Source organism: Pyxicephalus adspersus, chromosome 5, assembly GCF_032062135.1.
Source record: "Pyxicephalus adspersus chromosome 5, UCB_Pads_2.0, whole genome shotgun sequence".
In the NCBI taxonomy this organism is placed as follows: Eukaryota; Metazoa; Chordata; class Amphibia; order Anura; family Pyxicephalidae; genus Pyxicephalus; species Pyxicephalus adspersus.
Genome location: NC_092862.1, coordinates 41,832,539 through 41,853,223, shown reverse-complemented (window position 1 = coordinate 41,853,223; position 20,685 = coordinate 41,832,539). Strand labels below are relative to the sequence as shown.

Here is a 20,685-nt window from a genome sequence, read left to right as displayed (position 1 = left end):
GTTGTGAAAGATCCTTTCCAGCGACAATTATTATTATTATTATTATACAGTATTTATATAGCGCCATCATATTACGCAGCGCTGTACATAGTCCATAGTCGTGTCACTAACTGTCCCTCAAAGGAGCTCACAATCTAATGTCCCTACCATAGTCATATGTGATTAATGTAGTCTAAGGTCAATTGTTAGGGAGAAGCCAATTAACCTAACTGCATGTTTTTGGGATGTGGGAGGAAACCGGAGTACCCGGAGGAAACCCACGCAGACACGGGGAGAACCTGCAAACTCCATGCAGATAATGTCCTGGCTGGGGATCGAACCTGGGACCTAGTGCTGCAAAGGCCGGAGTGCTAACCCCTGAGCCACCGTGCTGCCAATTATGACATGTGTGTGCCCAGCCTAAGGTTAATGCAACACGGCACATGCAGAATACAATACAAAGGACTAAGGTACAAGCAATGCACACTGCACCAGAGTATGGCACAAGTAATATGGTATGCAGATTTATGGAGCCGAGTTATTTACAAGCTATTCACACCTGATCATAATACAAGTACAAGTAAAACAAATACATATTTTATCTCTGTTTCCTTGAAAATCAAACATTTTTTTGATTATAACATTGATTTTTGATACTTGTATGTGCAGGACCTGAAGAAAAGACAGCACAAGCTGGACATTGTATATAACACATCTGAACACTTCAGCATTAGTGACACAAGTAAACACAAGTGTTTTTAATGACCCAGCAGAACTTCAGACATGTGTCTTTGGAGTGATCACTCTCCTATGTACATATCAGCTCTGTAAGTAACTAATCAGAAGGCAGAATTAGATGCAAGAGACATAAGTGTGGACAGTGGAAACTTGATATACTTACTAAAGTAAGCTTGACAGTTACTGTAAAGGGACAGGAGGTAATTCCAGGAAGAATATTGATCTCACTACTTTAAAATGACAAATAAAGTTCACATAATTCAAAGAGCATAGAGGTAAAGTTCAAGATTAAAAAAATAAAAACAGGAAGAAATCCTGTGCCAACCATACCTATATGCACAGAGTGTCTTCTATAAATGTCGGGCACCAAAACCAATCACTTTTTATAGTGAAGAGGGGCCAAAGTCCAAAAGTACACAGCAACATTAAGGATACCTAAAGCATATCTGTGGAGTGACCAGTTTATTTAGAACAGGAAGCTGCATAAAGACACAGGTGTCATGGGGGGCACACAAGACAGCTTAAGCGGTCACTAGATGACACAAGGACTATCATGGCTTGAAAGTTTTGTGTTAAAAGCTCAAAAAAGAGAGTGTGTGTCCTGAAAGGAGCTGCTCAAAATGCACCAACCAGAACTTAATCAGATCATACTGCAAGTATTTATGTGTTCGCCAATGTGCCAGCTTGGGCCCCCAGTAACTGCCCCCTTTGCAGGTAGGCAACATCCAAACCAGGCACAGACCAAAGTCAGGGTGGACAGTGATCACGCATAGTCAGGTATAAGAGGATGTCACCAACAACGAGATAGGGATGCAAGAATGCTGAGACACAGGGAAGCAGGAACTGAGGGTCACAAATGATTGTCTTATAGCAGCAGGAGGAGGCTTGTCTCTAGTATAGCGACATACAGAAATACTAAGCCATAAGTTACCATGCTTTGAAGGATGATGCTGATCAGGACAGCCATCTCTTGACTTGGCACTCCAAAAGTAACCCATAAGTACCAATGAGGGTTCTTGGCATTGGAATAGTCAGGCAGTGTGCATGACATTTTCCTGGTGATGGATTTAGAGTCACAAAGAATGATCCATCTTCCCTACCACATTTTTAGAACAAGAGGTAACATGTATATATTGACAAACTTTTTAGGAACAATAAAGCCACAGAAGACTTCACTTAAAACAAAGTTCTTTATTTAATGTAATCCTTTTATGGCCATGACATAAATCCAGATGAAAACAGAAAGGATTAAGTTAATATGCTGAAAATTTCCTTTGTAATCCTCCCAGGATCATTTTATTTGACAGATGAACATGAAACTGAGCAGATATAATTTGCTCAAATAAAAATGCTGCCCAGTTGCTTACTGCAATTTAGGAATCAGTATTCAATAATAGGATTTGCTGCATTCAGGGTACTTTAGAACATCTGAGGAGTCATCTGACAAGGGATATTCTAGCACATCCACCCAAACTGTATGAATAACATATTTCTGTTCAGGTCATGTTATAGAGGCAAGAAAAAAAATTAACAGTATGTCATTTTGCTCAGAAGCTTTCATTGAAAACATACAGCGTGTATCCATATTGAGATTCTGAGAGATGATATTGATTAGTTTAAAAAAGGAAATTCAACAGTTTCATCATAAGGCTGATATGGACTTGGAAGCTGATTGGAAGAAGCCCTGATAAAGACCTTGACTGAGCAAATAGGCTATAATTCAGCATTATGATTGAATGAAAGAAACATATGAGGTACAAGCTGTCTTGCATTTGGTATCATTGGATACCTTGAAGGGGCCTTGGTTGAGGTTGACATAGATAACTAATAATAGATATGGGATATTTGAAGTCTTATCTGCAAAATTCCCTTGGCCAGTGACAGTGCTTGACATCCGTTCTAATGGATCCACAGACGACGAACAATCGTAATGAAATTGAAGGGGAGAGAGTGCAGCAGGGTGCCCCTTCGCCGTTCTCCCCCCTCCACACAGCAGAACGGCACTGTATGTACAGTGTGTATGGAATTGAAGGCCAAATTAAATACTTGGTGGTCTTGCATGCTATATGTTCTGCCCACCAAAAAATATTTGTGCTGACTGGTATGTATTCCCTGTAGGTGTCAGTTACTACTATGATGCAGTAAGGTTAACCTAGTAATTGTAAGAAGGATTTTGTAACCTTTTATTTTGTCTGTAATTATCTCTGGTATGTGGTTGAGAGTATTATATATTGGATATATAAAGAAAGGTGAAACCATTTTGAACTTTATACATTCCAGTTAAGCACTGGAACAAACTACTAGGTGAGGAATTGAATGACTGCACATAACAAGTTGGGGTCTTGTCATATACACACAGCTACCATGTTGGTATTGTTTCCGCTTTGTGTTTTATGTTAATCTGCAGGTATATTATTAAAAGATTACCCAACTAATAGCTGATTAGTGCTGCAGACTTTGGACCTTGCCAACATGCAAGTTTATATCCATCAAGGATGGTTGAAAAAAGAAAGACTCAGCAAACAAGCAAGGCACTTTTCTGTGGGGGGGAATAAAAATCCTGAAAAAATAGGATATACCCCAAGAAAGGTCAGTAAGGGAACACTTTCAACATTTTGTAAGCACCCGTAGACCAAATAAAGCATCAGAAAGATCTCCTAATCTAGGCTCAAATCCAATAGGAACAGCCTTGTATAGAGGTAATAGCAGAAAGAATACAGAGTGAGTAAAAACTCCATTGCTCCAAAAGGAAGCTGAACTGAACACTAATCAATGGTTACATTGCCCCAAAACAGAAAATAGTAAGTAGCTCTGATTAAAAGTTGAAACATCATTATTACATCATTAATCCATGCAGGCACCCATATGACACTGTGAAAAGGTTATCAGGTAAGTATGTATTAAAATATTGCCCTGTGAAAAGTGTGATCCTGGACATGAGTCACTTCTACATCCTGCCAATCTAACAGGAGTGTGACCTGAGAAAAGAATAAATACTTTGGGGAAATCCTGGAGCTGTACCAAGCAGAAACCACTTAAAAAATAACCTGTAGATATTTTATATAGATATTTTTCTTGAAGCTAAACACATGTATGCATTAAAAAAATCAATTATTCTTTAACCAGAAAATCATTTTCTATTTTCAAAAAGGTTTTTTTTTTTTTGCTAACTTTAAAGTCCTAGGTCATCTGTTACTCATGGGCTACATCAGGCTGGATCCGAGTTCTAGATTCCCTTTTAGTTTATAATATACATATATTTGTGATGAATGCAGTTTGCTAGAGATGAGAGAAATTCCAATGAACACTTCCTGTAAGCGCTGGGTGTGTTCTGGATACAGCTTCCTAGCTGCTAGCAGTTTACACTCGCACAAATACACACATAAGGAAGCCAGTAACCCTGAAAACTGCCAAAACTTAAATGGCAAAAATAACAAGTCAAATAAATATTAGAACACAACTATATGTATAATTTCTTATTGATAATTGCTCTGTGATCTTTTATATTTCCTTATTGCTCCTTCATAAAAGCAACAATTTTATTATATTCCCTTATCTACAGAACACGTTGAATACATCCCTTTGCTAGTACTGTCTACCGGTCAACAACCCTGGTAAAAGCTGTTACAGAGAGCTCAGATATTGCCAGGCCCATAAAGAGAAGGAGTGGAACAGATAGCTAAGCAATGGTCTCAGCCAAATGCCTGCTAATAACCCTGGAAGGATCAGAGGACAGAAATAATACACAATACCCATACACCTTCCTATGGCTAAATTATCTATCATTGGGTCTATTATTATCAACTATATTATTATAATCTCCTGACTTATTTCAGATCCTATCCTAAAAAAGTGCAGGCATGCACACAATGTATATTTAATCCTGCAAAAATTGTAAACTAATTCAAAATGCCAGGTGGACATTAAGGGCTTAGAGAGGGGTTCTTTTCAAATGCTGCATTTTCTCAAACGCATTCACCTGCAGATTTAATGTACTTTAACAGAACACTCTGAGTGCAAAGAAACACAGCACAATGCAAAGAAGGTCAAATGCCACCTTTAAACTGCACTTTGTCTTACTGGATTAAAAAAAAATAGAAATAAATAAGGATTTTGTGACCGTGGAATTGTCTCACCCCAATATTGGACCCTGGTGAGAAATTAATATAAGACTAAAGATCAAATGGACAATGATTATGATGACAGTAGTAGAAAGATAGGGTATATCACATGTAGGACTAAACTTCATTTTTCTGACCTAGTAATACAGAGAAAAGATGCTGAGTGAGCCTTATGAATCAATATGTTTAAAAGCAAAACTCTCCAAAGGTATCCCACATGTTTGATATCAAAACCCCTCATAGAAACCACTGCAGACTGTCCTGTCGGTGCCAACATAGGTCTCAGGACTTTCCAACAACCAGTACATGACATCACTTGGTGTTGGTGAAGACTTGCCATTGGCTGCTCAGCTTTGCAACCCTGCATTTCAGAAAAAGTTCACATGCTACCCCATTCTTAGTGGTTAGGGGTGTTATATGTCTGTCTACAGGATAGCATATGGACAGTAGGTAAAACAATAGTGTAAAAAAGTAAAGATGGGAGAAAGATGCAACTACAGAAAGACAGGGCTCACAGACACACACTGTAGTTTAATGCACTATACACACATTCGTCCTCTGTGGTGCTATTCTTTTTTTGTTGCAACTCAATAGTAATGTTCTACTGTGCCTTGCTGAAAATGATGCAGTTCTGTTTTCTTGGGTGCATTGGCGGTTCATTCAAGTTAATGTCGTTCCTTAGCACAATGCACCACAACAAAATGCTGGAAATGAGTCCTAACAGTTCTAGGAGGCAATGAAAACTCGTTAATAGAGTTGTCCACCTACTTCCGCATCATCAGTTATGGGTAAAATGCAGCTTTAAAAGGGACCCTTTGCTTTATATAAATTCTGCTATGTAAGTACCTTCCACCGAGGAGTGCAGTCTGTGGGCTTCCAGTGGCCTCCAGGTCCAATATCCATATCAGCAAACATCTGATAAACTTCCTCTAGAGAGATCTCACTCATATTAATATCTGTTGGCCCACCTGCATTAAAGAATATTTTGTATTACATGGCTGCATTTACCAGTTGAAATGGAAACAATTGAACAGGAACTACAATAATGTAAAAAAAAAAAAAAAAGTAAAAAAGGAAATGGAAAAATAAATACTTGCATATTTGTGAAGGAATATATTCACATGTAATAAAACAGACATATATAGGAATGTTACAACTATGAAGGGAAAGTTTAGTGCTGTGTGCAACTTCCTTTCTGCAATTTACATTTTTCAGTTAAGCTTCCACAATACTGTACCTGCTCTGTATCTGCCAACCATATTATATGCAGGCAAAATACATCTCCCACCCAATCCTCATTCAGGATGTAGCAATCAGTATTTTGCTTTGCATAGAGACATCTCTATATTGACAGGACATGACTGACTACAAATAAGGATAAGATCTAACAGTTCTAGACAGGAAAGTCCATAGCTATGATTCTGCATATGAATATAAATTGGACTGTGTGGTAGAGTAGTGTCAGGTCTGATAGAGAAGAAAAAAAAAACATTGCTGCAAAATCAGGTTAATAATAACCTGAATAAAGAAACTGAAAAGCATATTCACATGTAATAAATAAAGATATGTTCGACTTATGGAAAAAAATAAATATAAAACTGTGCATTATAAATCACATGCACTTAATAATAAATGCATACAAAGAACAGAAACTACTTGCTTGCTATTCAGCTTCTGTAAGTTTTACAAACTTCTTAGTTATTCTAAAATACAGATATGTTTATTTGCTTAGATGGCTGTGGACCGGGCATACAGCACCACTTTATAAACAAGTCATTCTCTACTACACGGGTTCCCAAAACAATGTTTTTTAATGCAATTTGATGCTAAATTCCCCATTGATAGTTCACTATACAAAATCCTGTACACCAGAAACGTGAAGCCGAACTACAGTAAAATAATCTGTGAAATCTGTTACTTACGCATAAATGGCAACTTTTCTGGACAAGGAAGGTTAGGAGAGAATGTAAAGTTTTCAGGCAAATACATTGTGGACTGTGCAGTGAAATCAGTAGAATTTGTACCATCAGGGTAGTCTGTAAAGAACAAGAGAGAAAGACAAAATTAATATTTAATGTAATGTACAGCACTGCGTAATATGTTGGCACTACATAAATCCTGTTTATTATTATTATTATTATTATTATTAATAATAATAACATTTTGGTAGGTTCCTTGGTTTTTTTTATCTGCAATTAAAACATTACAGCATTTTTTTAGTTTTAGTTTTTTCATTTTCAGTTGGATAGTCTCACTATCCAGTTTTGGTCCCCTGTGGGAGCCGGCACTGATTTTTTCCGATATAGAGTAAGGCTGCATTCACATGTCAGATAATTCTCATCCGGTTCTCTCTTTAGGGCTAGTACCGGATAAGACTTTGATGTGTGTACAGTGGCGGTGCAACATAGTTCATGGATCCCTCCTGGTGGATCCACGAATGACCGCAATGCAAGTGAAGTGGAGAGAGCACAGCGGGGTGCTGCTTGCTTGTTCTCCCCCCTCCCCTCTTCGTAGAGTAGAACAGTGCTGTATGTACTGTGCTCGTTCATGCCTCTTTCAATCTTTTGTTGTTGGAAAGAATTGTGAAAGATCCAACGACAAAAGCCTTAACGCATGTACGCAGCCTAAGGCATAACAGCATGGGAGATGGGGTGAAGTCAGGAATTGGAGAGAACATTTTACCCCTAGAATCCATATGAGATGCCGCTGGAAATGTAAACAAAGCAAAGACCAGTGCTGGGTGGACTTTTCTATTGTTTTGAACGGATCCCATTACCCTACTGTTGTCTGTGATCCTGATTGATATATAGCGTTCCAATTCCTGAGAGCCTGAGCTCTTAGTGAGCTGAGCTCATTGATTCCGGTCTCTAGAGTACATTTTCATAACTATAGTGCCTGCTGGATTCTTTCTAGGAAAATATAGAAAATCATTCGAAAAATACAGACCAGGAAGTCAAGCTCACACTGTAGTCTATCAGAGCAGGACCGAAGTGCTGGAATTCTTGTAGTAAAGAAGTTAAAACCCTTTTGAGTAGATTTTGATTGAAAATGAAGTAGCATTTTTATACACTGAACAATTTACTTTACAGTTAAACAGATTTCTGTGGTCTAAATGCCAATAAAAGACTAATAACACAGTAATGACATTACAGTAATACATGTTTATCTGAGAGACATGAATCATGAAGCTTCCTATGTCATGACTGTGTATTCCACTATCTAGGCTCAGCACAGCTTCGCACTTTGTAAAACAATTACATTATCAGACTATCCAGCTCGTTGGAGCTTTCAGTTGTTACATGGGCTGCCAAAAGGGAACAATAGGCAAATGGCCTACTGAACTTCTAGCAGCAACTGGTAACTGACAATCAAAGTGGTATCTTAGCACGTCTCACACAGATAAACTGGAAATGCTATACAATTATACCATAAAACACTGCACAGCAGAAACTTACAACACTGTACATAAAGAAGCAAAGCATATTATAAAACAAGGTATGCCCGATGCCTTTCCAGTAAGGCAGTGCAAGAAATATGCAAAATACAGTAGATTATAGCAACAGACCAGAAGACTAAATCAGATCAGAGATGACTGATGCATGTTTAAAATTTGAAATGTTATATATATATATATATATATTATCTATTTTATTTTAAACTCTATACTGCTTTGTCGAATACTTTGCACATGTATGTATACATATGATTTACACAGGACCCAAACCATTATCTAATTTAGGAAATCCGCAGAAATTGCTTAGCTGAAGAAGGTAAAGGTGCAGAGAGATGCACCAATGGGAAGTCTTTTTCCTAACCCCCACTAGAAAAAGATCTTGGAAGGATTTCAGATTTTTTTTAGTATACACAGCATCTTGCTAGGACAGGCCAGCAAAGCTTTTAATACAGATGGCCATTTATCTGCACTTTGTAATCTGTCAGGGTAATTGACCTTTAATTGTACTAAGGTAAAAAAAAATCAGAAAAGTAACCAGGAAACCAGCTCCCTAGTTCTATCTCTGTAACATGGTGCCAAGTTATTGAGACAACACTGATAACATGGAGGCAAGGAATCTGGTATTACTGCATCACACAATGAATACAGTATCAAATGCTGTAAAAATGGAATAACCTTTATTCCAATCTCACTTTATACCATGACACCACATTGACTCAAGGTGTTAGAGGGTGACATTTGATAGCCCAGGTAGGGATTAATTATGAACAAGGCCTAGCAAGCCTGTACATGCCTAACTAGTAAAAAGTCCAAAAGGACAGAAGACTTTGTCCAATCAATAATCTGAAAATAGTGCTGCTGGTAATGCACCTCATATGTAGTAACAAGCATGATATTCAAAACATGATGGTTTCCAAAACTTGCTCAGTAAATGGAGGCAATACTGCTGAAATCCTCCCACTGTGAGCTTTAGTATCTGGGAGGGGGAAGCGTGTAAAGCACAGTAAAAGAAGAATTTGGCATCATCAAGAAAGGGAAAGGAAGTTTTTTTATGAGACTTGTGCATAGCATCTTAGCTAGATAAGGTATTGCATAAACTGTCATACAGTAGCATTTAGCTGCAATTTAAATCTACTTGTGTTCTATTTCATGAAATGTTCCCTGTAAGATGATGATGCAGTCAGGAGTGGCCACTTACAATCATAGCTGTCAGATCTGTCAGTGCAAATATGTATTGTAGTTGATCAGGCTGTTACACAGCTGCAGGGTAGAATTTTGGAACTGCGGGGATAGTTTGTTGGTAAAACCCATGTTGACGGAGATTAGAACCCGCCAGTTTTAATCATCGACATTAAAGCCTTGTCCTTAATTTGCCAGGTCACATCATTATATTATGAATGCATTACTAGTTTCCAAGCATGTGTGTATGTTTCCTATTACATGGAAACAATATAGCCATGGGGACCATTTCAGTTGTCAAATGATTGGAAAAATAGGTTATACCTGGGCATTGATCTCAGCTGTCTCATGTAGTAAGGTAAGAAGCTGAAGTCAAGTTTTTGTCACAATGGCAAACACAGAAAAAAAGCCTCAGCTGCTGTGCACAACAGGAAGGCAATATAGGTATACACAATCTTACCTTGTGTAGTTTTATCTTAAGCAGTTTTATCTTAAGTGATGTGTATGTAACACTTACAGATATTAAAAGGTCAAAGTTCCAGAGTCTATAGGGCAGCCTTTACATTCTTGGCTGTGTAAAAATATCTCACACAAGTTAGCCGACTGATACCTATGGCCAGACAGTGTAAAAATCCATATAGCTCCATTCCTAGTTGCCTCTTACCATTTGAACTGCCAGTGTAAAAATGCATTGCAACCAAGAAGAATCCATCCCCCGTGCTGAATTTAAAAAAATATGACACCTACAGAATACTAAATACTCTCTTAGGTCTCAGCTCAAGGGCTGGTTTTAATGTGGATTAATGTCACTGTGTTATTCATGCAAACTTGTATTATTACCGATCTTTTTTAGGCTGAGTGGCAAGAAGCTGTAGGTGGGTGGTGGCCCCTGTATTGTCACCAAACTTTACAGTAACCACCCAAAAACAGCCAGGTGGTTACAAAATAGTGCCAGGTGGTGTGCAGGGCTAAAGAAGGCTGGTGAGAACACTGTACAATAAAAATGTACTTAATTATGTATTCGTGATCACTTATATTTTAGCTTGGAGTTTATCTATACATAAAGAACCTGTAGGTCAGCATTGTGTCGCCATATTTAGATGCAATGTTTTCCCCAGCTTGTTGTAGCAGGAGGCATTGCTTGTAACAGTGTTTAATCTTCCCAGCGGTCAGATGATAGCCACTGGCTTGAGTAAATGGGAGGAGGATCCATGAGAAGAAATAAGAAAAGGAAGTCCGTGGCACTAGGGAGGTGAAAATGGTGGCGGTGGACTAAATAGCAAACAATCATGATAGACTTGCAGCCAGGATGTACTAGAGAAGGGCTACAGGAAAATGTGTGGCAACGGGGAAGTGAAAGGAGCGGGGTGAACTGATTGATAAACAACCCTTAAAGCCATGGGGAGGAGAGAATGGACAGTAAAGGAGTTTGAACTTGTGTGTGGCATTAGGAAAAGCGGGGGGGGGGGGGTCGGGGGATGGAATAACTAATAAAGCATTAATGATAGACATGCAGAGACATGAATCAAAAATCAAACATTCATTGGTGAATCAAAAAAAACATTCAAATACAAAGCCACTTTTTGTGCTTTGACTAAAGAGTAAATATACCCCACTACAACCCCAATAAACTTGTCTATGAGGATTTAACAGTTTGGTATGTTTTTGCTGTCTACTTTTGTCGCACTGAAAATGTGTAGATGATGCATTAGTGCTGGGTTTCCAAGTCAGCAAAACCCGCTGGGAGAAAATATACTTCTTGTCTAGTTGACTGCTTTAAACACAATCTCTGCTGTGAGCTGCAGGATCTATTTATGTCAGAAGTAAACCATTGACTGCGAGTTAGAGAACCTTGTACCATGACAACAGCACAGTTTTTTCCATTAAGTATTTGTACTCATGCAGAGAATAAAATATTGGTTCCTCCAATCCATTAGCAATTCTTTTCTTGGTTTATAAGAGGTAATTTGTTATTTGTTCTTCAAGGCTTCCTGTTTTGTTTTCCAGAAGGGAATAAATAGCAACAGCTTGAACTTTAATATGAACTGCCTAGTTAGATGTTATTCTGTGAAATGTATTCCCAGGGGCATTTCTGCCATTAGGTGATGAAAGCTACTTACCTTATAACAGCACACTGTAGGAAAATACATAAGGTGATGCTGTTACATATATTGCAGGTATATCATAGACATGTTTTTGACCTGGTCTATGAACTGGTGCACATTAGCGGTCCTGAAGCCATTAGGAATCACAAACCTATAGAATTCTACAGTTTTAAACTGTAGAAAAGTTTAAATATTTTAATAAAACATTGGAACAATTCTTTTCTGAGCTGACCTTCTAAATAGAAACAACTAGAGTTATTTTTAGTGTAAACCTGCCTTGATTTAGTTGACCCTGTCGCTATGGAGTCACCACAGACAAGCCAGCATGAGGGTTTGCAGAATATGGTGAGGAAGGATGTATTGGACGTACCTGGAAGAATCCGATACTAGCAATGGCCGTGGATCAGCTATGTGGCAGAATGGTAAGTAAATAGCATTACGATTTACAAGGTTGCTTTAATTTTTTTGACACTAGTGACATGGACACTTTGAGGTCAGTAGGAATCCCTTAAAGCCATAAAGTGTCTGTGTTCATAAATTTGTAGCTGTGATGGTATCAAGAGAATTCAGAATTGCAGTGCATAATCAATTGCAAATCAATTGAACCTTTACATTACCAAATGATAAAAGCAAAGTTGTAACCTTCAGAACCCATTCCAGAAAAACATTTTCATTTGCACCTCTCTTTTCTATATTTTGGTGCCATCCAAGCAGGCTAAACAGTGTATTGCCAATATGCAAATATCAACAGCAAAGTCAGATTTCCATCCTTGCCACCAATTGAGTTTTTCATGAGTTAAAAGTTCTATTTGGCAGCACTCTGTAAACATCTTAGGGTCATATTATTAATGCAGGCCCTTGGGGTGCTTTGAAAGGCATGAAAAACGTAAATGATTTGGCAGCTCACTACTGGAGCTTGCCCAGTACTAGTTGGATGTTTACTTTATTTTATTTAGAACAACTAAGCCCTGGGCAGCAATATTATGCTTATGTGGAAGACTTATTTCACGTGGGTCGGATGGTATAAGCTCGGTATAAAAGATTGTTGGCCCTTATGTCAATATCAAACAGTAAAATTTTCACATAAATGTTGTCCCTCCAATTATCTGACCAGTGATTATTTAAATTGTGTTCAGTAAATTTTGCGGAATTCTTTGCCTCTACACAAACAAAATTTCCTGGTATGTTACTTATGTAACATAAATATAAAAATTATGTATTATTAAAATTATTAACATAATTATAGAAACAAGAGATTTGCATGTAATGCAATTTTTGAGAAACAGCTTTATTCTATTTCTAGAAACTAGGAAGTTGCCGTGAAATACATACACACCAGACTAAAGGAAGTAAAGGGAAATAATAGATATCAATAGAATACTAGCAATGTATGCAAATATATGACTTGCCAAGCTGATTGTGGTTCCTTTTTCTTTAAAAAGAAATTCTTTCTATGCCTTCCTTTTAATGCAGAAAAGTAGCGGTCATGTGACTTTCCGTTGTGCAATGAATAGGATCGTTGAGAAGCAATTCTCTTTAGAACATGTCTCTTTAACGTCCTGCATTACTAGCATATATGGTAGTGTATGCAGGAGAAGAGGAGTGTAACTAAGGTAAAGCAATGGGAGTGTAGTGTTTAACAGGAGGCAGGAGGAGGAATGATTTAAATGGGCAAGTCCAACCTCTGTGATAGGCAAGTTCATAGCATGTCTATAAGGGAAGAATATGATTAAACGACCCCCACAATGCAGCATAGCTAGGTGATAATGTAGTCCCAAGTGCAGGACACTTGCATGAATGTTAGGTTTTCTTACAAGATAATCTCAAATGATCTTCTTAAAGTAAAACTAAAGTTTAACTTTTAAATTTGCATTATCAGGCAGGTCATTATTGCAGAAAAGGACATGTAATGTCTTTTCTGCAATAATTCAACTTATCTGCCTGATCGCTCTGGGTTTCTGGCATCAAAGCTGAGCTGCGCATGTGCAGAGTTTCCTTTTAAAGTCATACATAACACACCACACTGCAACATAATAATTTAAAAATGCAATACTGCATGTGTTTTCATTACAACTAACATAAACAAGATAAAAAACTTGAAGAGGTCTGGTTGGCTCCCTACAGAGATATCTACAGATCATCCAGAAATAGGGAAGTACACAGGCTGGTACGCATCAGAATAGAAATATTGGAGCAGTCATGGCCATGTTTTATTTGCAGATAAAAGTTTTGGACTGATATCTATACTGCTAAGAGTCAAACACCATGAACAGGAAGGTGCTCTTCATGTATTTGCTCACACAGTAGAGAATTCACCTCCAAAACAAGGCAATACATTTCTATATTTCTAACCTAAATAGGTGAATTTGTGTATTAGAAGATGTGAAAGGGGCTAGTTGTGTACTATTCTTTAAAAGACACAAGTAATCTGAATACAGGCTTCTGTAATATTTCTACGTTAGCCAGTACTGAAAACAAGGTAAAAAAGAACTACAACATTATATAACCAGGTCATCCAAAATTAAAAAAGAAATAATATATATATATATATATATATATATATATATATATATATATATATATATTATATATATATACACACACACACACACACAAAGTACTAGGCTGGTTGAAAACTTTACACAAAAAAACTTGATGAATGAGAGGAAGGCCTTACCTGTTCCATTTAGTGTACCATTTTTATTGGTATATTGTCTTAGCATATGTCCGATGGTTCGAACGTTGTCTCGAAGCATTATGCCTTGGGCTTGCACCATGAAGAGGTAGGTGTTTGCTGCAAAAACAAACAATAGGAATCAGACCTACAGCAATTTCAAGAAGGATTCAATAATAAAAAAAAAGTTGAAATACATATGTAATCTTGCTAGCCGGGGGTGTTAGTGCACTCAGCTAATCTTGGCATTCCAACCACAATACAAACTATGGTCCTGGACCTGGAGGTACTGCCGTTTAAGCCGGGATTTGCCCCACCTTGTGATTCAGTAAAAGAGACACACAAACATCAGCACACAGATTAGTAAATACCTTTCCACTCCAGTAATCATTTTCAATGTAATAAAGCACTGAAAGCTCACACTGCTGTCACTCCATTATCCAAAAAAAAATGGTTGTCTGATATTTGGTATTTAACGTAAGTTAATTGATAAATGGAAAAGATACCAATATAGATAAAAGAGGTAAACTATCCTGGGATTTCAGGATTACTCTGCCTTGGTGAAAGGCTACATTTACACTGTAGTATTCTCTGTAATGTAAACCAGCGCTAATACCTGGAATTAAAGTTTCAATTTTTTTTTTAATAATATGGCAAAATGACAATTACTTGGAAAGTCTTACATCATGGCTAGTACAACGATATGCTTATATTAAAATATTGCATGTGCAAGTTTCTTTACAGCACTTGTACTATGGTACCAGAAATATAAAACTGGAGGATATAAAAAGAAAAAAAGAAGTAACATAATATTTTGTAGATATATATAGGACTTCTGTAAAATAATATAGTTATGCTGTGTAGACTGTTACACATGAAGAGGCGTGCATTACCTCAACGCAGATCGCATTTTTCCCCAAATGCACAATGTAGTACACTACCATGCATTGTGTATGCTGCAATTTTAAAAGTGTTTTTTAGTTCTTTGTACATTGGGCAGCTCATTCAAATGAATGAGGAGTCATAGTGCAATTCATGCCAAGTATTAATATTATTATTATTAATATTATACAGGAGTTATTTAGCGCCAATATATTAAGCAGTACAATAAGTACAATAAATAGGGAATGAAAATAGATAGCCCATTGGGAACAAGTTCTTAAGGTTCACTTAGATGACAGCACATTCCTGTTCTACACAGGACAGCTTGTAAGATATTTAAAGGCAAAATTGGTAAAATCAGTTTGTATGGAAGGGTGAGGGTCAACATAGTGATATTTTTCTGCAATCAAGAAAGTGTTGTTCAGGCAGGTAATTGGATTCTATCTGATTTTATTTCCATAGTTGCCATTACTATGCATAAGGTACATCATCATCATCAGCCTATGGGTATCATTTTGTGGCCAACACATGGCATTTCATGGTCATATCACCCTTTATTTACTGGATTCTATCGAATAAGTAAATCTGTTGCTCAGCTCAAGGTTTTACCTCCCCTGACTACTATTAAACAACACCTCAGAGACCATTGCTAGCGGCACCAGGAAACGTTGGCAGATGCCCAGGAAAAGCATCACTAAGTTATTTATACAGTCTCCCAAGGGAAGAGATTCCTTTCTAGCAAACAAAGAAAGACTAAGAAATCCTGGACACTGCTGGTGCTCTTCAGGCACAGATGTTAAAATAGATCGATCACTAAAACTCTCATTCACTGTCAAGAAAAAAGAGTAAAAAAAAAAAAACAAAAAACTTCTTGCTGTTTATTAAAAAAAAAACTGTTCTAGGCAAGGATTGCATGGACACTAGCTACAAGGAACATTGTGGGTGTTCCATGCAATGAGTTAATAGGATCTGCAAGTTACCAGAAAGTGCAGCACTGCTAAGCAGGATGTGAGATTTAAATATGCACTGAGCAATTACAGCTACCCCAGGAACAGATCATTTCTAGCTATGCATGGAAACTAGGATTAACTACTATCTACATTCAGATGTTCATGTGCATTGAGAAAGGCATTAAAAAAAAAAAAATTATGGGCCTTAGGTATATCAAGCATGTTTAAAAAAATACCCTGTGCATGCGCCACTGCATGTACACTTACAAAGAATACTTTCTTTGTAAGTGTACATGCAGTGGCATACAATGACGTCTGTCAAAAAAAAATCAACTGGTAACATTTGTGATCAACCAGTTTAATGGCTGTTTCCGTGTGACCATTAGGGCTGTCAGAGATCAAAACAGGAAGTGAAAAGAAATATATATGCGTCCAAGAAATAGCAGTGAGAACAAAAGCCCAACTAACCTTGGAACTGTTCAAGGCAAATTGTTAAGGTAATCATTTCGTTTAGTATCTTGTGTTACCTTTGAAACTGAACATTACTAAATTCACAAACCAATTGTGTAACTGTGCACCTAAAAAGCCAGGCCACAGCCAGGACCTTCTGTGCGTTACCTGACGGGGGTTCTACAATTGCAGACCACCTACTTCCTGTGACTACAAGTCCTGTCCCTCTACATGTAGACACATTGCTTCCACTGTAATTGTGATTGTTCTTTGTTTTTTGAGGGTTAAGTTGTCACGTGCAATTGACATTCTCACTGAATTAATTCAAAGAAGGGAGGAAATAGCTGTAGTGCAGTGTAAGAGCCCATAAAAGAAATTTCTCCCCTCCCTTTTACCTCTATTCAAAGTTTACATTCACATATCAACTAGATCGCTATTAGTATTTCTCTTTTTCAAATTTTGGGTTTGGTTGGGCTTTGAAATAATGATCATTGCCTCATACAGATATAGCCCCCATTATGTGCTGGTGGCTACCATTGGCCACATTTTAGTTCTAGGTTGCACACACAACCAAGTGATGCTGTTAAGGTATGCTGTATCCTAGGACTGAAACCTTCCTCCAAGAGTAAAGAAACATCAGCTTTAGAAGCAGGTCTCCGCTATGATAGATAATCGTCATCTGGACAGATTCCCTTTTAAATAATGTCTGTTCCTTTAAGTGGAACTTTAAGTCACATTATTGCAGAAAGGGACAAGCAATGTCTCATCCACAATAATCCGTCCTACCTGCCTGATTGAATCAAGGCAATGCACATGTGCACGTACCGGACTTCCCAAGCATGTGCCAGGGATGAATGAACTCCTGCAGGCCTGCATGGGAGTCACATAATGAGAAAAGAAGGTGTCAATCTAGGATGGAACAAGGATAGGTGAGTGGCATAGGTTTTGAACTTTGCTAAGCCTAGTCAACTAGTGGATCAAGAAGTAGTGATAGGTCAGTTATGAAGAGAAAAGCATATCTAGTCAAAGCATTTTATGGAATTATGTTCTGCAATATCTGTATCTTGTATGTAGCAAGTAGCAAACACTGGAACATTTTGTGTGTTTATTTGTAGTTATTTTTGTTACAAAAAAAAGCCTGGGAATAGCTGAAAGAGAACAAGTACACCATTTTTTGTGCTTCTAAGCAATTAGAGGTCAGTTAAGGTCAAGGAGTAGTAAATGACCACAGACAATGACTGGTAATGATGATTCATTCTCACAAGAAATCTGAATGATATCAACAGCACATGGCCTAATACAGTGGATTTTACTAGTAATATTCTGCATGGTAAAACGTCTTTCAGATAGGTCAAAGCAACTAACAGTATTGCTTTCTGCTTCATTTGTAGAACTCACAGGCAGAAATCTTGCACATTGTTTTGTGCTTAAAAATACGTCAGTAAATTTTTAGCTCAGGACATATGAAATAAAGAATATACAAAGGGCAAAAAGAATGCATTTTCTTTAGACATTTGTATGCATGAGCCTATTGCCTTATACACTGCATCTGAGGTCTCCTTGAAGAATATGGCTCCAAGACTTTTCTAGAGATGCCCCGACTCTATGGAATGGTCTTCCTCCTCCTATTCAGCTTGCTCCCACTTTAAAGGAGAACTCAAAACCCGTCTTTCCAAACTTGCTTAGCCATCCTTCTGTCTCTTCAAACCCTCACTACTTCCCACCACTACATATCCCTCTCCTATTGTGTAATACTTCCCCACCTCCTAGATTATAAGCTCTTCGGGGCAGGGGCAGGGTCCTTCCTCAGGGTCCTCCCCCCCCGGGTCACTGTCTGTATCTGTCTGTCACTTGCAACCTCTATTTAATGTACAGCGCAGTGTAATATGTTGGTGCTATATAAATCCTGTTTCATTATAATAATATTAGTGTGCTCACCAGCAAAGTCCTGTGTACCATAACATGGTGAACAATCACAAAGGGTTAAATGGTGGCAAACATACAAAGTGTTTTTAATGTTTTTAAAATAATGCAAAATGAATATGGCAGTCATCATCTCTAAACTGCTGAAAGCAATAAATGTAATATTTAGGGGTTAGGCTTGTGGGATTTTGCTTTAATGGAAGCACAGCTGGAAAGTAAGCAGCCGTTTGGTATGCTGGATCACAACCCTGGAACATTTGGTGAAAGGCGTCAGTGTTAATTAATACATTAATCTCCACCCAGCACTAAAAGCTGCAATCTGTGTTTACTTAAAATGCCTCAGCTAAAAGTCAATGAGGGCCATTAACCTTAACACCAATTTATTGCTCGTGCAGTGTGTGGCTCCGGTCCATAATCTGCTCAGCCCTGTGCTGTTCTTTTTGTAGAACTATTGTATATGGTATGTGTTTGTGAGTATTGAGGCATGTGACACAATACACATTTTAGACCTGGATCTGGAAGACACATACCAGATCAAGGTAATATGAGTCTACTTTAAAGAAGCCATTGCTTGCATGCTACATCAGCATTTTTCTTTAATAAAGCGATTTACTATTTCATTTACTCTATGACTATGGCCAACGCCTGCTGCACGAACAGTCTGCATTCTTTAATTCTGTTGTGTTCAGTATCTCATAAGTCACATTGTCTGCACAGCTAGTGGAAAAAGAACCCCCTGTCCTTGTCTTTCAAACGGTTTAACAGTTTCAACTTTAGACCACCAGGAAATGCAGCTTAGCATAACCATTTAGAGATAAATTGACAAGAATTTTTTTTTGAAAGGTCAGGATATCCTCCCCTGACGGATCTGGATCTGGTAATAAGGGATAAGAACATCATAGTAAATCCAGAAAAACACCACTGTGTATCCTTTATTTAGCAGCCTACTTTTCATACGCACGCAGCATAGGAGACCCCCCACACATACACAAATAGCTTCAACACTTCCAGGGCAGGAAGTTTAAAATCACATGAAAATCTACACTTGGGCTGGAGTCCATGCCTAAATAAATCAAGCTATTAGCTCTGCCAGAAGGCACTGTCATATCACCCCGAGGTCAGGACTGGGTACACACATCACATGACTTTTATCCAATTCTAACCTCAGGGCTCATTCATGAATCCGTACTGGCAGATCCACAAACGACCGCAAAATAGGTAAAGGGGACAGAGCGCAGAGGGGGAACCGCTCGTTCTTCCCCTTTCCTTCTCCATAGAGCAGAACGGTGCTGTATGTACAGCGCTCGTTCATGCATTGTGCAGCCTTTTGTCGTTGGAAAAGATTGTGAAACATCCTTTCCAATGACAAAAATCTAACGTGTGTACGTAGCCTAAGATACTTCTTGTTTGTATAGGGGAAGTGGGTTGCCACAAAAGAAGACCTTGCATTTAATGTGGAAGATCCACTTTAAGTACAATTAATAATTAACAAAAGTTAAGGCTGCTAATAGATTATTCTCCAAAATTGGCTATTTCCACAAGTTCCTCTCTTGGCCTGCTCTGCTCTAACACCATTGGGAGTTGGTAAGGTGCATGCTGTACAACATAATATTGACCATTATGAAAACATGTGAAGCTACATACTTCTAGACATATGTTTTTGTTTTTAATTCCTTTACATTTGTGGAGTGACAGCCACAGGAAGCTCAGAAACAGTTTGCTTTTGGCATAAAATGTCTAATAAATGTTGTTATTGTTCTGAGGTATTGCAATGTAGTCAGCTGCAAATGCAAATCAGGCTCAGAAAAGTTTTAAATGTGCAAACAAAGGATGATCTATTATTATAAAGACAAAACACCACAACTGAACAACAAAGTCACATATAATCCTCCATGTTACTTTTTGTTTATGTCAATGTATTCTATGAAGCCATTCCTAACAAAATATCCAACCGTACAATGAAAGTAGATGTTGCAACACATAACTAACTGGGGGACAACCAACATTAACACAAAATATCAACTACAGCTAATCTGCAAGTAAAGAATCACATGTCATGGGTATAGAACAACCCTTTATTTTAGAAATATTGGTATTTCAAAACACATTACAACATACCACTGCCAAGGCTAAGAAGAGCAAAAAACATCTACAACCTCAAACATTGTCTGTTTTTGCTAATGTCAAGTGCATTCCTCTGTCTTAAGGACAAGGCCCCATATATCAACGT

The 20,685-nt window shown here is 37.8% G+C and overlaps 1 protein-coding gene across 1 annotated transcript in view; it reads right to left on the bottom strand.

The window, feature by feature from the left end:
- The window catches only part of B4GALT6 (beta-1,4-galactosyltransferase 6), a 47,181-nt gene that overhangs the window by 7,631 nt on the left and 18,865 nt on the right, over positions 1 to 20,685 (bottom strand). Inside the window, exons 2-4 of the mRNA XM_072411281.1 lie at positions 14,254 to 14,370; positions 6,761 to 6,874; positions 5,685 to 5,806 (exon numbers count right to left, since the gene is read on the bottom strand). Of these exons, the coding sequence (XP_072267382.1) occupies positions 5,685 to 5,806; positions 6,761 to 6,874; positions 14,254 to 14,370 (353 nt within the window). The remainder of the gene's footprint in view (positions 1 to 5,684; positions 5,807 to 6,760; positions 6,875 to 14,253; positions 14,371 to 20,685) is intronic.